General features: G+C 40.8%; 1 protein-coding gene across 1 annotated transcript in view; it reads left to right on the forward strand.

The window, feature by feature from the left end:
- LOC148018983 (2-oxoglutarate (2OG) and Fe(II)-dependent oxygenase superfamily protein) overlaps positions 1-6,218 on the forward strand; it is a 56,284-nt gene extending 50,066 nt beyond the window's left edge. Inside the window, exons 2-3 of the mRNA XM_087701493.1 lie at positions 5,175-5,496; positions 5,579-6,218. Coding sequence (XP_087557619.1) covers positions 5,175-5,496; positions 5,579-5,827 — 571 coding nt within the window. The 3' untranslated portion in view covers positions 5,828-6,218. The remainder of the gene's footprint in view (positions 1-5,174; positions 5,497-5,578) is intronic.
- Positions 6,219-21,915: the final 15,697 nt, after the last annotated feature.

Raw genomic sequence — 21,915 nt, forward strand, 5'->3', positions numbered from 1 at the left:
CCATCTTACCCCCATTACACTTTTTCACACTACCCATCTCTGAGCACTACCACTCTTGTTGCAACGGCCAAGAATGCCTTCATGGATGAGACTCGTTTTAACGGGTTGAATTTCACCACTTGGTCGAATTTCATGCAACAAGTGCTTGAGTCTCAGGATCTTTGGGACCTCTTCATTGGTCTAGAGCCTATGCTAGACCCTCGACTAGCTCACCTTGACTACATCCGTCAATGGAGAGCCCACAATGCCATAGCCAATGTTGAGCTGATGCAAGGATTGCTTTTTGAGTTTCGCTCTCAGTTACAACGCTTCTTGCTCTCGTTAGAGCGTTGGAGTCACCTTCTCGACTGCTATGCGGCCCGAGATCGTATGCGGCGCATAAATCTCGACTTTGAGCTTCAAGAGTTCAAGGGATGATCTGAAAGTCAAGCTGGCTGAATATAGGCGGTTACTTGCCGAGTTCGCCACTACCAGCTTTCCAAAGTCAGGACGATGATCATGCTACATTCTTCTTGATTGCATGATCAAGTCCACAAGAAATCCTCATCACAACCTTATTGAGAGTAGAGGGGATTGGTTGCCTCTTCTTCGAGAGGGAAAACCAAGAGTGGCAAGAACTTGCAAGATGCGAAGGCATGCCAATCAAAGGGTCTCCTCTTTCTCAAATGGAACCAAAGAATCTAGACCTATTTGGCAGCAACTCCCTAAGAAAAATTGGTTTTGCACACATTGCTAGAGAGCAAGCCATGTGGACGAGGAGTGTTGCTCCAAGGCCCAAGGTCTTCCACCTAAAAAGCCTCAGCAGACCGCTGCGACTGCACAATCTAATGGGGCTACGTCTTCCGCTCCTGCTTTATCTGCTCCTTTAGCACCCATTGTTGCTACTGCATATGTAGCTCGAGCACAACCTTAGTAGACAATCTCTTTCACTACCCCTGAGGGACTGACTAATTGGTCTGCAGGTTCCGATCTTGTTGCACTTCATGCATCCATCTCACCTTTCTCTCCATCTCGTTAGGCATTCCCTTGGCAGAGCCTTGCTACTGGACGTATGTGATGGTGGACACCTTCCTAGACTAGCATGTCTTTAGGTCCTTTTAGGATACCCTAGGTCAGTCTAGTATCCATTTTTCACACTGTTAGGGTCAGGGCCATAAGGATTCATTGTCCTTAGCTTTTCCATTCTTTAAGTCTTCCGTTGCATTTACTCACACACATACACATTCGTTGCATTGTCTTTTCAATTAGATTTTCTCTTTGTTATGTTTTGCTTTGGAGAATTTCACCACTGACCTCTATGTTTGTAGATTCTTATCTCTTTTGTAGGGTTTTGTCTTTCAATGTAGGGCTAACTTGCAGATTGCTTTGGTCCTACCTAGGCTAGAGCCGGGGGGATGCTCACCGTTCCTTTCATGGTTTCATCATCCTAGGAGTGCTTGCTCTTCTTCCAGCTTGAAGGTTTTTCCTCTTGAGGTGGATTGTGTAGCATCTCTCTCACAGAAATGCGTTTGTAGAGAGTGTCTGTGTCCCATAGGCACAACCTCACTTGGGAGGACCCAAACTTTCTATAAATAGGTATGCTCCCCTCCATTCAGTCTATCTCGTTTTTGCAGATTGCAGCCATGAGACAACTCACACGTGGTAGCCCCTCCAGCCTTGTAGTGCCCTAGCACCTTTTTCTAGTTGTGGCCCATTGTCTGGCATCTCCTTCTTGGTTGCGTTTAGCCTTCAGCTGCCATCGCCAACCTCTCCACCATCATTTGGTGCTTGCGTTTGATCTTCATCAGCCAGGCGTCAGTCTCCATACTATCCAGTTGCCTGTGTTTGGGCCTCCATCAGCCTGGCGATAGTGTAGCTACTCCTCCATGTGGCGACATCTTCTTGCTTGTGTTTGCACTCATTAGGAGCCGCCTAACATCACCACACCCTTCTACAGCAATCTCTGATGTCAGTGTTTTGCAGATTCCTCTCTCTTCACAGTTCGACTGGTGGTCACAAACTTTGGATCCGTCTCTGGTGGACGTCACTTTGCAACACATTGCTCTGCCCTTGAGTATCTGTACACTCTTACATTCATTTGCAGTATTCATTCACTTCAGAGTTGTGTTCTTCTCTCCCTTCTTCTGTTTGTATTTGATTTTCTATGTTTGAGTTTTGGGTTTTGCGTTTAGGGTTTGAGTTTTGCTTTCTGTGTCTGTGTCTATCTCTTTGTGTTTCTGTCGTGGTTGTATACTTTGTGTTTCCTCAGTGCAAACCTTATGAGTTTTCTTCACAGTTCCTATCCTTATTGGTATTCTACAGGTTTCGTCTCTTGCCTTCGACATCGGCCTTGCCTCCTTGTTGTACCTTTCCCTTGGATTGCATGATTTCATAATTTTTGTACTAGGATGCTCGGGCAAGTGAACAATTTTTTCCATGAGGGACACTGTCCAAGTGGCACTTGCTGCATGAGCATTTTTGAGTATGTAGCATACTATGCATCCCATTATGTAGAGCACCATTGGACAGATCCTAAGGTGTTTCCACTAGCGGATTACACCACCATCCTTCATCACATGATACTTTATCACCTTTTACTTGTCATCAACATTCTTGAGTGGATGAATAAGCTTGTACTGTTTTGTGATGTATTGGGTGTACCATTCCTACTCCTGTCTTTTGGGTCATTGTTACTCAATCGGCTGTTACCCATAAAATTAACTTTCTACCAAAAACACACAAAAAAAGAACAAAAGTTCAATGTGGTTCCATCCATCTTTGTAGCTTGGTAGGCCATCGGGTAGCTGACAAGCATCCTTTATCTGATGCCTTGTTCTCCTTGGGGTGACTACTTGGACTTTGTTTGGTAAGATAACTATCGCCTTTGTAGTCTTGGTAGGCCACTGGGTAGTCGACATGCACCCTTTGTCCGATGCCTTGGCTACTTTGGGGTTGGGGTGAACATTGCAAGACTTCTTTTTTAAGCTCAGTTTTGGGCATGAGAGGGGGTGTTGAACTAAAACATGCTTCATAGTTGATTAGCATTTTAAAACAGCCTCGAAACATGTTTAACTAATGAAAAACACAAATTTGGTGCACAGTTTGAGAGAGTTTTTGTGGTCCCCCAAAACCTTAATTTTTGGAACACCCTTCAACATCTATAAATGGATAGGTTACCCACCATTCAGCCTCAATCCTTTTGTGTAGGTTTCTTGCTCCACTTTGTAGCTTTCAGCCATCAGCTACCTACGAGTTTCTATCCAGCAATCATTGATTGTTGCAGCTCATCACTATCCAGCCCTAGGCGGCCTGTTTTCAGTCATTGCCTTGCTATTTGGAGGTCTCCATCTATTGTGTCATCATAGGACCTGATCGGCTTGCGTTTTCAGCATCTAGTGCTAGGTGACAGGCTGTTGCCATTTCTCCCAATGAGCGACTGTTGTAGTACTTACGTTTTTGTGATCGAGCAGGCCGCCTACATTAGCACACACATCTCCTGTTGTCACTTTCTCTGCCTGAGCGTTAACCAAATTTATGTCTCTAACTGTTGTGTTTTGGTGATTTTCTTGTTGCCCTTCATTATTCAGCACTCTCTTGTCTCCGATTGGTGGTTACAACACTCAGGATTGGTCTCTGGTGGACATTGCTCTTCGACACTCCATTGCTTTGCGCTTGGGCATTTTGTACACTCTTATTTACAACATTCATTCACTTCAGAGTTTCTTCTCTCTGTGTTTCTGTTTTGAGTTTTGAGTTTGGTGTTTAGAGTTTGAGTTTGCTTGTCTCTGCTTGAGTGTTTGTGTTTTAGTCTTGGTTGTACATGTTATGTTTCCTTGGTGCAAACCCTTGCATATCTTCACACAAATGAGTTTGCTGCTTGCCTCGAACAAGGGAAACAAGTTGCCAAAAGTGGAATGTAGGAGTGGACCTTCACTGAAAATGTTTGAGACAAATGAAATGATGAACAAAGGCTCTGTCAAAGCTCCTAATGTCCTCATATGACTTGGACTAAGGCTCATAGGCAAGATATGACCATGCATGACACACATGATTGCTAACAAGTGTATCCTAGGTTCCAAGTTGGAGCTGGTCTACTATCCTTTAGTGGAGAACACAATGGACATCTTCACAAAACTCCTTCCACTGTCTTTGATGCTTCATCACATGCACCTCCTACGCTTGCAGCTGCTCTTGGGATATGGGGGTGTTAGCATTCAGTGTTTCATGCATGTCATCTCCTGGTTGTGAGCTTTGTCACAGTTTGACGGAGATGGAGCTGTCATAGTCAATTCACATGTGCATTTGTCCTGCCCAATGTTGGTGGTCATTTTTAAGCAGTTTGTGGTTATTGCTGCCCAGTTTTTAGACGCATTTCTCATGCTGCTATGTGGCAGTCCAGTGTAGCCAGCATTTCAAATGATTTTATTCAGGTCAGACTGATTTCAGCATTTTATCATTAATTTAGGCAGGTCGGCCAGTTTTTGTTCTTGTGCCTATTTATGGCAGCTGTCATCTCAGGCCGTTCATCCCAGCAGATTTAGTCACCTCCATTTTCTCTTTCATTGCCTGCATTCTCTCCACTTTCGGCCACATTCTGGCGCCCTCACTGATGCCATCCAACAGCATGCAGGGGCTGAATGTAACAGATTTGTTCCTTCTTTCTCTTTGTTCACTTTGTCTCTCTTCATTTCTCTCTCCGTATTCATGATCTGCCTCCTTTGTGTGCTCTCACAGTCTTGCATCCCAATCGGGGAGTTGACTTGTGACTATTTTCCCCAGATGAGGTAGGCAAGGCAGTTTCTTTATGTTTGTTTGGAAGGGTTGTTAGGATAGGCTTGTCCCAATGCCTTAAAGCAGAAGCTGGAGAAAGAAGAGCAGGCAACAATTCAGACGATATGCACTTTGCATAGTATGTCTCTTCGCAAGTGATTGGTATGTCTATGTTTTTGGATCATGAATCTTGATGTATGACTGACTAGTCTCTCCCTCAAGATATTAGGCCCAATAATGTTTGGCTTCAAGTGTTATTTCTGATCACCATTAAGTTGTGTCTCTCTTTATTTTGAAGTTCTTGATCTCACCAATTTCAAGGATTTCTGCAGAAAAGAATTTAGGGCCTTCTATGTGCCATTGTATAGTGCTAATTGGCTGGAGTGATGTAACTTTCTCTCAAAATTTATTGCTGTTGTCTGCAGGGAAACTGTGGAAGAATACAGCCTTCATATGAAGTTATTAGTACAGCGACTGTTATCTATCATCTCAGAAAGTCTGGGCCTAGTATCTTCTTACATTGAAGATGCAATAGGGGAGCCTTACCAGAATGTCTCTTTAAACTATTATCCCCCATGTCCACAACCAGAATTAACCCTTGGCTTGCAATCACATTCTGACCTGGGGGCTATAACACTCTTACTGCAGGATGAAGTAGGAGGGCTGCAAGTGTGCAAAGATGGTGATTGGATGGTGGTGCAACCAATCCCCAATGCTCTGGTTGTGATTTTGGCTGACCAACTGCAGGTAGAACTTTCTTCCATTCACAGACCTGTTGAGCTCAGGGGACTCGAAATTTTCTGCTAAATCTGAAGTGCTTCTTTTGCAGATTTTGAGCAATGGGAGATACAAAAGTTGTGAGCATCGAGCTGTGGTAAATGAATCAAGGACGAGAATTTCTATTGCAACATTTTATGATCCCTCCAAGGAAACGAGCATCTCCCCAGCTCCGCAATTGATAGACAAGCATCATCCTGCCCGTTATAAGAGTGTTCAATTTGGGGATCATCAGTCTGCATGGTACTACAAAGGGCCAGAAGGCAAAAAGGTTCTTGATGCTCTCACTCTTGTGGTTTGATCCCTATGTGTCGTTTTACATGAACTGTACTTATTTCCAGCCATTGAGGAGCGTGCTCCAGCCGGCATGATCTTGTGGTCATGGACTATTGTCTTTGTACTGGATGTTAAGAGTTGGGGAAGCGATGTGGGGAGAGTAGGTCTGGCATGTGCAGCTCTAAAGCAGAATCTGATTTCCTAATGAGAGATTTCTCAGCATGTTTATATGACATTGCTTAACATAAATACTTTAATGCTAGCTCTGATTAATCAAGAGAGTGAAATGCAGGCTAGGTGAAACTTGGGGTTCCACTTGCATGGGATAAGCAGGGTTTTAGGTAAACCGTGATGGCTCATGTTCTAGAGGGTCTTAAAATGTTACATAATAAAAGCTGGCAATATTTTTATTTAAATTCCATCTCTGATTGTAAGGTCTTGTTAAAGAGTGCAAAATTGGATACAAGTAAAAGCAATCACCAAAATAGAATTTGGTGAGATTACACGAGTATGATAGCTTTCACATGTATTATTGAAAATTGCGAGTTTAATTATCAATACCACAATACAAGAATGGGACAATCTCTTAAGTGTAATGTTATCTATCCACCTTGACTTTGAAGTTTTTGAAGAGTCGATGCTTTCAAATGGTCACACAATAAATGCCCCACTTACATATGAAAGCATTTTTGTAAGTAAGTTTGGAGAGAGTGAATTTACGAGGAGGTCGGTTATGGAAACCTTGATGATAGCTTTTTTGAGAACATCCTTTTCGATATACATGTGAAAAATTCAAAAGCTATTACCATTAGCATGGATATCACTAACATTTCTTTGCATTTTTAGTGATGCCATTGTCGTCATTGTCTTGTTTTACAAGTGGGTTGAACTTGTATCACTCATAGCTTGTATGCAAGATACAAGTTGGCAGGGTTCAACCCATAGAAAGTGACAAAATTATGTCTAGTGTGCGCGTGTCACATAAAAAGTGTTTGTAAAAACCAAGAGTTATGAAAAATGAATTGCAAAATGTAAAAAACAAACCTTAAAATTTTCAAAACCTTGGTTTATACCAATAAGAGATGCATGCAATCGGTAGTCCCTTTTTGTTAATAACATTTGGAGGCCACTTAGGAGGAAAATAATAATTTTTGAATTCATTACAATGTTGATGTGGAGGATATCTAATTTCTTAGTGAAAAGGTGGAGCAATTATGATAAACAATGGTATCCCAACATGCAAAACTTGAGGGTTGGTGGTTATTTGCATTCCTCAATTCCCAAGGTTGAGGTGGAGTTGCCATAGCTATTCCTTCATTTGCAGCACATGTTTACTTGCCTACGAGTTGAATGTGAAGACTCGTGCTCTAGCATGCAAGACCAAGAAGAGAATGGACTTTTGGCCTATGAGTGATCAAGCTCCCACCCCCACCTCTAAAGTGCCTAACCCCACAGCTTCTAAAGTCTTTTTGGTTATCTCCATGGACACGAGGGGATGACCTTCATTGGCAATATCCTCGATAAAATGTATATATTGATTGTTGTTATACATGTATGCGTTTAGTTAGAATCTCGTAGCTCAAGAGAGCTTGCAAACTCGAGCTTAGGGTTTTCATTCAAGGGTCTGATCATAATTGGCAGCATTTCACACATATGTGCAGTCACATATAAGTATACAAAGTTTGAAGAATGCTCTGTTTTGTTGCCTATGCTCTATAAGTTTAAAATACTTGCATTGATCATGGTTTGTATGGTAGGTCATAGTTTTTCCAAAGCTATCCAAATTTTAACTACTTGGCCAAGGAACTTTATGTAGAGTATGACCTCAATCTAGAAGGCAGGTTGCCAAGGGGCTTGATTGATGAAGATGTCCCCCAAGATGAGTCATTGACAATTTTCTAGTGTCTATATTGAAAGAACTTGAAGCTTCATCTTCACATGTTGAAGTTTCTTGATGATTGTAGGCTTCTAGACTAGAAGTTGTATCAAACAACCCCCTCAAATGGTAAGTGGACAACAAAATTTGCACGTGGATTTGTTTATAAAAGATGCAATGGAGCATTGGCTGATCCAATGAAGCATCGTATTATGTGGGAAAGGTGGTCCAAAAATGTCCTCAAGAATGCAACATGTAGAAGGAGAACTTGAAAGAAAGTGAAATGGCGTGGGCAATCCTCTTATAGATGCAACCACCATAACTCCTACAAATAGACCCATACTTTGCCATCCTAGTGGGATTTTCTCTTTGAAAAAATTGAGAAAATTTTGAACTTTTTCTTTTCCCAATGCCTTTATACATCAAAGACTTTGTTTTGCCGCTTGAAATGTATTAAATCCTTCTAAGGCCTTGGTTTTGATTATGGAACATATTGAGAACAAAATTGACACCACACTTGAACCAATCTTACAACCATTTTAGCTTTCCTCATCCTAACTATTTTCCTATTGCTAAAAACTAAAAATATATAATATATACAAGGGTCTTTTTCCTAACTAGCTAACAAATGCAATGAGGAACTTTGTTACTTTGTTCAAATAGTTCTCCTTAAACACACAACTTATGCAATTGGTGCTAGTGTGTTGTGTGCAATCAAGCTTTTACTTTTTTTGAAAACAATGTGCTTCAATGTGACAATTATGAATTGTGTGCATGTCATGCTCAATCAAGTGTGGTGTGTACAAACAAACTATTTTAGATGATGCACTCTCGCCTTTTCCTTCAGTTGTAGGCATGGCATCTCTTGGTTTTGATTAGGGTCTCTTTGGCATCTTTTGTCGCAACTAGGTGGGTCTTGAATGCAATGTAGTTCTTCCAAGTCCTTGTGCTTACCATAATGGTCCTAGTTGCAAGGTTTTATGCCAATTAGTGTACTGCTAGCTGCATCATATGAGATAATTATGGCCCTGCAGAGAATTCTTAGTTGTCAATGGTATATAATAATCTGTATCAATGATATCAACTAGGTTATGGCCATGACAAGGTGTTTACAAGCCCACATATATTGAACTATTGGTGATCATGGTAGAAGAACACAATACCAAGGCAAATGAACACCAACAAAAGGTTGCACAAGTGAAATGAGAACTTCAAACAAAAAGGGATTAATGGGTGCAAAATGAAGGGCTATTCTTTACTTTCAGTGGCTTCTATATGGATATCAAGTAGCTAAATAGGAAATTGAAAGTGTTGAAAGCACACCAAATGCAAAATGAGGGCAAGTAGCTTGCATGGAGGTTGAAGTCAATGAAATCACCAAAGTATTCTCCAAAGTCTGTACTGTTGCTAATGTAATCCAAATCCTTTTAGGTAAGGTTGCTCCCATCTCACTATTAAGGACTTTAGGCAAGTGTGTACAAGGTTGACGAAAGTGCTTGACATAGCTTTTTGAGCACTTTCAAGTAGTTTCATGTAAAGTCAAAAGGCTTTACATGATGCTTTAAATTGTTTTATATTACTTTGAAAGCACTATAAATGCTCTAGAGTGATTTGAAAGCAAGTACATGATGCTTTAAAGTGCTTTGAGAGAGTTTTTAAAGAAAATGATACAGATAATTAAAGTGCTTGAAAGAACTTTAGAGAAAATGCTATGAGTAATTAAGTGCTTGAAATGCTTGGAATTCTTTGAAAGTGCTTTAAACTACAAAGGACTTTGTAAGCAGTTGCATGATCACTTAGGTACTAAAAATGCTTATAATGCACTTTCAAAGTGAATATTGGGGTAATTGAAGTGATTGAAAGCACTTTCAATGAAAATTCTTCATGCAAATTTAGTGCTGGAAAGTGCAAAGAATATGTATTAATTTGTTGGTGTCTTTGTATCATTGGAGAAACATGATGCTTTGAAAGTTGAGAGTTTGAAGGTGATAGCCTATAAATCTTTTGGGGAGATGGTTACTTATTTTTTGTAGCATGAGGGTAGGCTTGTCTCAATGTGCCTTCACCTCCTACAAAAAGCTCATTTAGTACAATCATGAATGTTGCTAGAGATAATGCTGCATATAGGGAGACCCTCTTAATTGATCACATGGTAGGAGTGTTTTTGTTACCTTGTCAACACAAGTACCACCCCTAAGTTTTGCGGTACTCTTTGCCATGAGGTCAATGTTGCAATGTGCATAGAGGATATTCCTTTGATGTGTTGGACACTTGGAAATGTGTACACATAGCTTGTGGGCAAGTTTCTTCTATAGGGCTTGGTTCAACTAATATATGACTTGTCCTTTCCATCTTTAACATGGATTGTTTTGATATAGATACCAAAGTGGATGAAAATCCCTTGGAGTTCATACGATGAAATTTATCAAAACTTGATTGATCTGGATGCAAAAGCTCCTACCAAAACTACATTAATAGATATAGAGGACATTGCCAAAGTGGACACTACTAAAGTAGACATTGCACACGTAAAGAAAGAGGACCATAATAAGTTTATTATATCTATATAAAAAGTGAAGGATGACCCCATGATAACTAAGACAATGTAGTTTATTGTTACCAAGCTAATAAGGAAGTGGAAGAGACAATTGAGTGAAGGATTACATTCACCTAATCCCAAAAAAAGTACTACCAATGCCCCCCCAAAACATGTGCATACAATAATCTTAAAGTTTCTAGCTAAATGTGTAATGTGTTGATTTCTAGTCCTCCAATACCTACTTTTACCAGTATCCCCCCAAAACCCATTCATGCAAGAAACTTTATGGTTTGTTGCTAAATGTATGATACTTTAATTTTCGTGTAATCTATAAATGAATATTTTGAGTAATGCTTTTGACTTGTCTTAGTACTATTGTTTTGAATTAGGTTCCTTTTTGAGTTGTTTCAATTAAAACTTAGGTTATCGATTGTATGCTCTTGCATGTGGAAATCAAGAATCTGATCACATTGATAGGGTGCCTCCTCAATTCAGGAGTAATTATGTTGAAAGATATATGAACCTTGCCAACCATGTGCTGATCCTAGACATGATCAATGTACTTATTTTGAGACATGACAAACTTACGACCAAAGCACAAGACTTATCAATGTATATAATATGAACAAGAATGATTTCTCATAGGAATTACAAGAGGCACAACTAAGGCCACTAAAGCTATGAAAGTTAGGTCTCTTGGCTAGATATGAGTAACAAGAGATCTCTTGATATAAGTAAGAAATGACATTTTTTGGTCCAATTAATGAAATAATTTTGTCAATTGTGTTCTTCTTGCTTGTATTTCAATCATGATACAACTCTATTTTTTAGTGCTACAAATTTCTTTAAGAGAGATTTCAACTTTGATGTTGTTAGTGCTTGTATTTCAACTATGATGCAACTCTCTTGTAGAGGCCTTCAAAGTTCTAAGAGGGAGATTTCAAATCAAGCACTCTAAAAAACTTCAAAAGGGGTTTATTTCAAAGTACTTAAAAAGTGATTTGAAAGATTTTCTTCAAAGTGCATCAAATTCAAATCCTACATGTGTTCTTAAATAAAGTGTTATAGTAGGTGTACTCATATACATTATTGGTTAGTCAATATACATTCAATTATCCTCTAGAGGATAAATGGTAAGCCTTGAGGTATATAATCAAGTGTGAGGAAAGAATGGCAAAAGGCTTATGATCAAGCAAGACATAAAAGTTGTTGTGGTCCTTTATTTTCTCATAGAAGTGGCCTACCACCACAAATCAATCTTTTTTAGTGAGCTTGTGCCAAGAGACCCTCTCAATTATATTTGTCCACCATTTGGTTACTTAACACTTATGTAGAAGTCCTACCTATCTTCTTCTATGTTGATTGCAAAGTTATGCATAAACATTAGGGCATCACTCAAATCATCATGGTGAACAACATACTTGGGTGCATCTATAGCTCATCATCATTGAGAGGTCATCATCCCCTTCATCATATTTGCAAGTGCCACCATTTTCTTTGGGCTATATCTTCAAGTATTGCCGCATCTAAACATGCATTTTGTTTTGGAATCTCCTCCATTTTCTCTTCATGAATGCATCACAAAAACAAGACAACTTTCTATGCCTCAATGCATGCATGTCTATATCTAAGTAACCATTCACATAAGGTAAACAAGTGAGATCCACTTATGCACATGCAATCCCACTTTATCTCTCTTTGCACATCACAAGATTGATTTCCCAAAATTCTCACATCACTTTTTTTGTGGCAGTCATGTCCTCTTTATTTTTCATTTCATTAAGAAACTCCATTGCAACAACTTCATTGTAAAATCTCCTTTCGTTAGCTTCAATGGCTTGCTTGTTAGGGCTCTCACGATTACCGCTCTAACATCATCCTATTCTCCCTTCCCATGACCAGATGCAAAATAATTGTGCAACATATTAAGGTTAGTCAATTTGAGGTACCTTGCAATAAGTAGAATGGATGCCTTACTTTGAATTGTGATTTTGGACCATCAAACCATACATAGTGTCACTTCAAATTGTAGCATTGTTCTTTCAACCACCCACTATGTGGAAGACATTGCCATATAAATAAAAAATCATGGACCTTGCCATCAAAGTTATAAACATGGGTTGGTTTTTTAATATCATCTATTGTTGCATAAGTGATGTGAACCAAGATGGTCACTTAATTTAGAAACCAATGGGTTGATTGAATCTCATTTTGCACCTTGAACATGTAATTTTCCACAAAATCCATAGTTGAGACCACACCATCATTACGAAAGTTTTGTAAGCATTCATTGAATTGATCAACCTACCATTTGTAGATGTGATTATGCTTGATAAATGTGCCCAACTTGTCCCTACACAAAGAAATGAAACTATTCCTACCTTCTTTCCAAACTACAATGTCCTTTTTTTAAAACATGATCTTTTTCATCCACTTTTTGTGTCTCAACATTAGCAAAATGCTTGATAGTCACCAAGGTAGTATCATCATGCTCCTCAAAAGGACATGATGTTATCCTTTACATGCCATATTGATCACACAATCCATGTGATCAAGTCAAATGTTTACTTGAGTGGAATGTCAAATCAACTGGTATTGGATATAGTAATGACTATCGACAAACCTATTAAGCTATAAAACATGGTTTTTTCTATAGTGCATGTAAATCCATCTACCTCAGGGAGAACAAACCATGCAAGTGTAGTTGCATATGCATCAATGGCGTCCCAAATTTCCTTATTGCATTTGATTGAAGGCATCCTTGAGATACATAGCTTGCATGTTATAGTGAGTATTTCAATCCTTCAACTTGGACACAAAGTATGGCTTGAGGCCCTCAAAGCATATGAGGGAGGTATTCACTTCAAGATCTTCGTCCTTAAAAAAAAGGGTAGAAGTCAACTTCCTAAGTGGCCACAAGACATTGAAAATGGTCAAGTGCTTACTACATTGCCCTTGAAACTTCCTAAAAAGTGATTTGTGGAATCTACCAAAAAAATCATCGCAAGTGTCAAAAATATTTTGGAATTTCTTGTTGCACTACATGAGCTCAACATTGGGACCAAGAGAATATACTCTTATTAATTTAGGATTTTCGACCTACAAAGTACTTAGGCTAGCTCTCACCTAGTCACTCACACAATCTATGAACATGATGATTTCCGTAAAGTGAGCTTGTTAGGCATTCCATTAAGCATGATAGATGCACATGGAAATTCCACGATCCAAGTGAGTACCCTTCGATTCTCAACCCTCTACAACCTCCACATGCATGAGAGAAAGAATAGATATGGCAAGAGAGAGCTTGGAGAGAAGATGGAAGAGCTTCACACACACACACACACACACACACACACACACACACACACACACACACACACACACACACACACACACACACACACACACACACACACACACACACACACACACACACACACACACACACACACACACACACACACACACACACACAATGGAAGAAAGAAAGAAAGTACACAAAGTTTTCACACACATGAATAGCCTTTTCCATTAGTTCTCATTATTTTTGTACGAGAAGTTTAGGGTTAGGGTTTTCCATGTCCCTTTGACATTCTACCACTTTTTTGGCATTTCTAGCTAGTCATCTATTCACGCTTGTAGACCTCATTTTGTAATTCAAAATTGATTAATATGCTCGACAAATTCAAAGTATTAGTATGTTATTACAATTTGCATGGGTAGGAGCCTAGCTCTCATCAAAATACTAGCATAAGTTGTTATAAAAGCCATTTTTTGGTCAAAAATTTGTGGGCCTCTTTTCTTTCTTTCTCCTTCAAATTAACATTTTATCATCCTTCCTAGATGAGTGCTAGTACCATGGAACATACGTCAAAGGTATGGTGTTGCAACTAGGGAGAGGCTTTGGGCATCTAATGAGGGATTTGGTAGGGAAGGATGGCATAATATGGCAGAAGAAGTGTGAAGTGGGCTCGAGGTAGTGGCATTGAGAAACTTGAAGTAGGGTAGGTTGGCTTGAAGGGGAAAAGAGTTGTTATGGACAATGCTAGAGGGATTGTGATGGTTGTGGCCACAATGTTGACATCTTTAGGAGATCCATTGCTCTTCCTATGGGGTGTGTCTATCTTCCTTGTGTAGTGGTTTTGTATGTATGCAAGTGCAAATGGAAGTTGAGTCAAATTACAAGTAGGCTTAGAATGTTGTTCCACACTTGAGGACCTAGTTGATTGTGGTGCTATGTTATTCTTAGAGTGATAGGTTGTCTGAGCATGCTTGAGGTATCCTACCCTTGATGTGCCTTGAGATTGTGACTTGGGGGGGGGGGGGACTAGGGTGTTTCCCTAGATGTAATGAGGGTGCACATTCTTTTCTATATATTTTTCTTTTTTCAAATACAATACAAAACAAGGTATAAGTGATGAAAGAGGGGAAACAAATTAGTTAGGGAGTGGCTTGAGCATGCATTGAAGATAGCCCTTTTGCTGAGAAGATATTCTTTGACATACTCACACATCTATTATGATAATTTTGAGTAGAAAGCATTATACACATAGCAAACCTTCTAGTCACCATGCCCTCCAGTAAACTGGGTACAAAAAGTTGGCAATAGTAGGGCTGTGAGGTAAAGGTGAGCCATTATCACTTGATCGATTCTAGAATTAACATAAAAAAATAGTAGCAACAATTCATCTTCATAAGGTGTTATTGGTTGTTGGAGGAGCTTAATGAAGAGTTGGAGGTAATTTTGCAGGTGATGAAGGATCAGGGAAGTTAGTGAATCACTTTACAAAATGAGCAAAGGAAGAAACTAGGTTAATGGGCTGAAATAAGTAGATCTTGTCGACATGGGTCACTCTAATGTTAGGGATCTTTGGAAAGTTGTACCTACCTTGCTCTTTCTCCTAATACTCTTGGCCATGACTCCTTGGGTAGGGACAAAAGAGCGGATCTACTTGCTCTTCTTTTTGGGAGTAGGTGAAGGCTTCCTAAGCCTTTTTATTGCCTTCTAGAATGGGATAACACCATTTTGGTAAACTTGACCACACTTCTCTTCCTTGAACTATACAAGATATTTGATAGGCCTAGACATCCAAGGGATTTAACTAGTTCATTGTTGCAATAAATTTAGTTGTTCATATGAGTAGCCATATTGTTGCAAGAAAGTGGCATTCTGAATCTTCTTTCTTCATTGACCTTGAAGTCAAAAATTACAAGAGAGATGGATTCCATTTCTTGGTATTTTTGCACTGTTTCTTTTGAGTTCTTCATAATCCTTTCCTAGACCATTCAAGGTCACAGAAACTAAATCATCATCTTCCACTGGCGACCCAATGGAAGCAAGTGCATTTGCAATCTTCTTCACCTTCATGTGGTAGTCATTGATCCTCATACTTTCTCTTTGCACATTGTGCAACTCTTGCTTGAGCTGCATTTTCCTGGCTTGCGTATTTGTGCTATACATTTTTGACAAAGTATCCCATGCCTCCTTTGGCGTACTTGCATCCTGAATATGCACGATCATAGAGTCTGAAATACTGATAGACAGCCAGTACATAACTTTCCTGGCTCTCTCATGCCATGCTTTGAATGCCTGCATTTGCTGTTGATTGGGAACATCAGGAAGAACTGGTTCTTCTTCATTTCCTGCAACAAATTCTCAATATCCTTTTCCCATAAGGAAATTTGTCATTCTAAACTTCCATGCTTGGAAGTTGTTCTTGTCAAGCTTTTCAGTTACAATCTGTGAAAGAGAGTCAGACGCCATTACAGAATACTGCAAAAATTCTGTCACTGCAGAGAACACAGCTTCAGCCTCACAAGGGCAAATCTGTAAAACTGACGAAAGTGGTATTTAACCACACAGTCACTTCCTAGTGACGATTTTGCATCAACAGGAAACACGGATGATTCTGTAACTCCCAATGTCTTTGCGCACATGCATACGATGCAATTTCTACAGTAACTTTTCATCGACCTGTAGAACAGTGGGGCTACAAAGCATAAAACTGGGCCTTTTCCTGAGTGCATGCAGAAAACTTCCGCCTCCAAAACAGGTCCCAAAATGGCCTCAAATAAAAAAAACAGGGTTGCCAAGGGCTAAACCCCTCTCTCGCAGCATATACTGCCCTCTTACTTCACCGCGAAGGGTGTCTCAACCTGAGACAATGCACTCTTGCAATTTCCGGCTGTGCTGCCTGCAGAGATCTGCTCCCAAAACAGAAAATGAAAGCAGCACTGCTCCTCTTACCAGAACACCGCGAGCTTGGCTTGCTTTCTTGAGCTCCTTACCATGAACAAGGTTCTGATACCATGTCAAGATTATGGGAGAGAAGGAAGGAGTCTCACTTGTAGCTTTCTTGCTTGCACAATGGGGGAATACACACAGAGGTGGAGGCTGAAAACAGTTTTCCTCTTCTTAGTTGTGTAAGCCAAAAAGAACTCTCATACAAAGAAATAGAAGAACCCTATATATGGGTCTCAAACCAAACTCAACTAACTAAGGTGGCATACTAACTGAGCCAAGAACTAGAGTAGATAAGGATAGCTGTCATCTAGCTATTATTCATGGGCAGTGTACCAACCGCATCTACAACTGACAAGTCGGTGACATAAATGCACAACGGTCACCCTGGCATATCACGAGTGGAGCTCGATATCTCAACAAGTAGCAGCATTCACCTTTTTATAATTGATGCACACTCTAATTTTTCCATTTTTCTTCATCACAATGACTATGGGTGATACCCAGTCCGTATGCTCAATTTCATAAATGAATCTTGCTTTCATCAGCTTATCAATTTCTTCCTTGACAGCGTGAGCGTGCTTCGGATTCATTGGGTACAGTCGCTGCTTTACTGGTGATGTGTCTGGTGTCATGGCTATGTTATGAGTCACAACACTCGGATCTACCCCTTTAAGCTCTTCCAAGGACCATGCGAACACATCTACATATTCTCGCAAGAGGGTGACCAGACTCGCCTCCTCATCCTTGGCCAAGTCATTAGCAACGAAGACTAACCGGGGTGTCTCCCCTTCCCGGGCCAAGTTCACCTCTTTGACTTTGGCTGGTCTCTCAATTAGTTCGCTCATTTGTCCTTGCCATTTGGCACCCATCAAGGTCACTACCCTATCGCCTTTCTTGAATTTCGTAAATCGTTTAGAAATGTCCTGTGGTTTTCGTTGCTCATCTATTCGAGTGTCCCTGGGTTGTTTTGCCTTTTCTTGCTTCAGTCGTTTGCGCCTCCGATGGACAGGTAAGTCCCCGGCGATGCATCGAGTCTTGGGCAGCCTAGGTATCTCTGGGTCGCTATCCGAGCTCACTTTTGACTCAGAGTCAAACTCGCCATCTTCGCTAGAGGAGGGGGTCTCCCCAGGTGGTCGCAGTTCAGACGGTGATTCTGCTCTAAGCACTTGTGTCGTCCCTAGTTGAGCTAGGCCTGCTTGCTCAAGGTCTATGGCTGCTATGTGTTCTAACCAGGCACGGTCACAATTCACGTGCATGAGCCCTCGCTTTGTCCGGTAGGCACTTTCTTTTTGTGGCTTGGAATCTGCCTATATCTGTTCTATTACATGTCCCTCCGTGTCATACTCTATCGAATCCACCTCCCCTCCACTTTCATCCTCGAAGGGTTTGGCAGTCTTCATACTCGTCGTCAAAGTCCTCTGCACTAACTGGTTCGACGTCCCGTAGGGCTTGGTACTTCTCTTGTCGCTGCTCCGGGACCAAGGCCCAGTCGTACATAAGGTTCAAGTCATGCACTCTGGTCCATTGCCACTCGGATTCGCCTAAGAGGTCCTGGAAAGGCATGAGGTTTGCTGTTGAGTTGTTAGCTAGCTTGTCTGTTAAGTATTCCAGGGCCTCTTGAAGTTCTTTCTTATTGCCTGGCACTTGGAGGGTGATGGGCTTAGGTCTCCCAAGATGGGTTCCTTCCATCATGCACACTGGTATAGTGGGTGTGCCATCGGTCGCACCTATCATCGTGATGGCTTGCTTGTGCGCTTCTTTGTCTGAGAATGGTAGGTTGATTGTAGCAAGGACATGCATCCAATCCCGCTCATCTTTCTAGACATGGGATATACTTGGTCAAGGGCCCATAAGACTTCTTGACCTGACTGTCGCCCTTGAGCATCGAGGAGATGGCATCCAAGTTGACTGGTGAGGTTTTCCAAGCGTCCATCTCCACCCTCACAGCTTCCGTCATGTTGCCTAAGAAGATCAAGCCGTTACCCCAATCTTCAATAACTCTGGCATTGCGCATCCAGAGCCGGCCTAATAGAACATCATAGTCCACCCCCTTCAAGACTATAAAGTCGACTGGATACCTGCAATTTTTACTGGCCAATTTTTAAGTATCCCCAATGGCCTTACCCTCATGTCATTTGCTAGTGTGATGTTAAACTGAGCGGTCTCAACAGGTGGGTTTCCCCAGGTTTGCAGTACCGCATGGCTCAACACACTAACCCCGGCTCCCATGTCTATGATCCCTTTCCTTGTTGTGTCTTCTAAGGCTAGGACTGGTAACACTGCATGCATCTCGGTGCCTTCCCAAAAAGCATTAATGTGAAAGGATTTTGGCACAGAGTGTAGCGTAAAACTCGGTATTTGTGTTTCTGTGTCCTGATCCTACAGGTCCGACGCCCGCTCCTGTGACTCCTCGACCCACTGCTTGAGGTTTCGCCATAGGGCGGGGTGCTGCTTAAGCAAGTCTCCTAGGCTTAACGTCACTGGGGTAGTCACTAGTGTGGTGAGGAGTCCGCCGTCGATTGCTCATCCTTCTCCTGTGCCAAACTGCCCTGGCCAATGGCCATGACTAATTTGTGGCCCTTCACCATCAAGGCTTGCCCTCAGGGGTGCTGTCTGGGGTGCAGTTGCCCTTCCTGGTTTCAGTTGAGGGGGTAAGTCTGCCATGGTCATGCTAATGAGATCCTCGCTCCCATCCTCTAGGATGGGCTCAGCGTCTCTCATATGTGCTTGTGCCTCTTTTACCCAATCCCTCACTTTCTCTATGGCCTGGAGTTGGCTCTTCGAAGACGGGTACTCCCCTACCTTGGCACTCCCCTTTTCGGCCATCTTGGGGGCTGAAGTTTCCGTCTCTGTGTCCTCGACCTTCTTTCCGATAGGTAGAGTTGTAACGCTCTCGGCCTTCAGTGCGATTTTAGCCTCGGGCCTCCTTTTCCTTCACTTGCAGCTCTTCTTTCCCGTCGAGGCTGCATCGAGATTACTAGGCCCTGGTAGAGATATACCGGCCTGCTTTGTCATGGGTCATGACCTGCAGCAGGATGGGCGTGGCCTCCCCATCAAGATTCTCGACACCGAAAGGCCAAAAAAATAGTGCCAACAATCAAAATGTAACTCTTCATTTAATGGATTTTAAAACCTTAACCAATGGGACATACTCCATTTTGTGATGACAATAACATGAAACATGTTTATATTTCGCACTCTTAAACAACCTTCTATGAATCTAAAAATTCAAAGAGTGTGCATGTTCATGAATTTGTGCATTACAATGGGCATTTCTGTATTTTATTGCCAAAGTATGTAGATTGGTAGCCCATTTTACAGTTGTGGCTTACCTGTATTGTTGGGCTAGCTAACCTGTGTCAGAAGTGGATGCAACAATGGAATCATAAATAGATGACCCATCATGAACCTAGACGTCAATCCTAGCTCCACAACTTCTAAACTTGCCAAACTTTAGTAGTTGATCTATCAGAGACATCCCTCTCTAGAACTTATGCACATATATACCTATATAGATGAGGCATGTCTGCCCCATCTTACCACTCACTCACATTTCCTCTCTAACATTAGAGAGTCATAAGAGATAATTGCATCATTTGTACTAGAAAGTAGGAGGGGCTGCCAAGACCTTCACACGATTTGAAGAAGATGACCCTCTCCACCCCTTAGTTGTGGCCCTGGATGGAGGATCCAAGTTGGAGTTTGAGGAAGAGGAGGACTCAGTAGAGGAGTCAGGATCCTGCTTCATCTTTGTCTTCGCCTTCCTTGAAGTTGCTAACTCTTTGCAATCCCTACACAAATGTCCCTTCTTACCACGTTGATAACATTGGGCCTTCGACTTCTTCTTCCTATCACTATTCTCTGAAGCTGTAAAGCCTCATTGGATCCACAAAACTCGACAGAAGCCTCTCCTATAACCACAAAGATGTCTTGTACTCAAGCAACATCAAGAACATATGTAGAAAATTGACGATTGCCAATGTTGTCTAAGCCTGCAAGGTCACTTCATTAAACTCTAGTGGGAGCTTATAGAGCACACTCCCCACAAGATGAGCCTTTGGAAGGGTGGACTACATGTGTTGAAGCTAGTCCTATACTTGTGTGACATGAAGTAAGAAAGATCGAATCATATCCTTTGGCTCAAACTTCATCTACTAGAACTGTCCATAAAGAGTAACGGCACACATAGGTGAGATAGCCTCATATAATATTTAAAGCTTTGCTTGAATTGTAGGAGAAGTCTTGCAGGCAATGACTACCAAAAGAACTTTTTTGGAAATGTAGCAAAGAAGGTTAGAATATGCATGAGCATCATTAGTATCTTATGCAAATATAGCTTCTTCATAATTATCCTAATCAAAATTAGTCGGAAGAGGAGTAGGATACTCACAAACTTCCAATACAACATATCCTAACCACTTCTGCATAAATCAAGGTTCCATAACATCACTCCATGTGAGATAATTAGGGCCATGTAATCTATCACATCAGTGGAACAATAGGATGGAGCCATCTAGAGATTATAGAAATGGAAAAGAATGGAAAGAAGAGGAGGAGAAAAAGAGTACATCCAAATCAAGAGCACAGATTATACAACAGAGTCACACACAATGGATAAGGTGAAAATGCAGACTATACATAGCAAAAATCAATCTAAAACATTGTTAGCCACCCTACACAAGCACAAACAATAAAAATATAGAGGCTAAAGTCAAAATGTAGTCAATAATTGCAATAAATGCAATCATCTTGAATAAAAATAGGTCACTTCAGCATGTTGTCCCTAAAACATAGATGGAGGACTACAAAACATTGAGAAAAGTAGCAAAAACTAGGCTAAAAAATAGCAGAAGATGGTTGCTTAGGTTGAACAATCAATTGCATCAATCAAGAACCAGTCCAATCAACAACACAAAAGCCACAATGTAGACTTGAAACAATAGAAAATAACAGCATAAACCAGGATTCTAAAATCAAATACCATGTCAAAAGTGTATGTAGCAATGGAAGCATAAACAAACATTGTAATAAACTGCTAAACACAAGGATAAAAGATTTAAAAACACAAAAGAATGCTACAAAGAAGAGAACTCAAAAGAATGTTCAGAAAATAGAATCCATATATCAAACACAAGATGGTCGCATACAACAATGAGTCACTAGTTGTATAGATAATGGCATCAACTCCCTCTCTCCAATAGAACCTATAGGTGATAATGACTAAGTGAGGAGGAGGAACCTGAATATAAAGGACAAAAATATGCTATAAATGGTCGTTGAGGGCTGAATTGACTTTTTTGCGGCTTATTTTTGTTGTTTTTGTGAGTTGACTGGTTGATTTTGTGATAATTGATTGATTTTTATCGTGAGTTGGGATGGGTTGAGTATGTTTGAGAAGCTCATGATGGTTTTTGGTTGAGATATGATGTTTTAATAGGTTTTGTAATGTGTTTA

Source organism: Lygodium microphyllum, chromosome 20 (genome assembly GCF_053477565.2).
Source record: "Lygodium microphyllum isolate KBCC chromosome 20, Lygodium_microphyllum_v1.1.10, whole genome shotgun sequence".
NCBI lineage: Eukaryota > Viridiplantae > Streptophyta > Polypodiopsida > Schizaeales > Lygodiaceae > Lygodium > Lygodium microphyllum.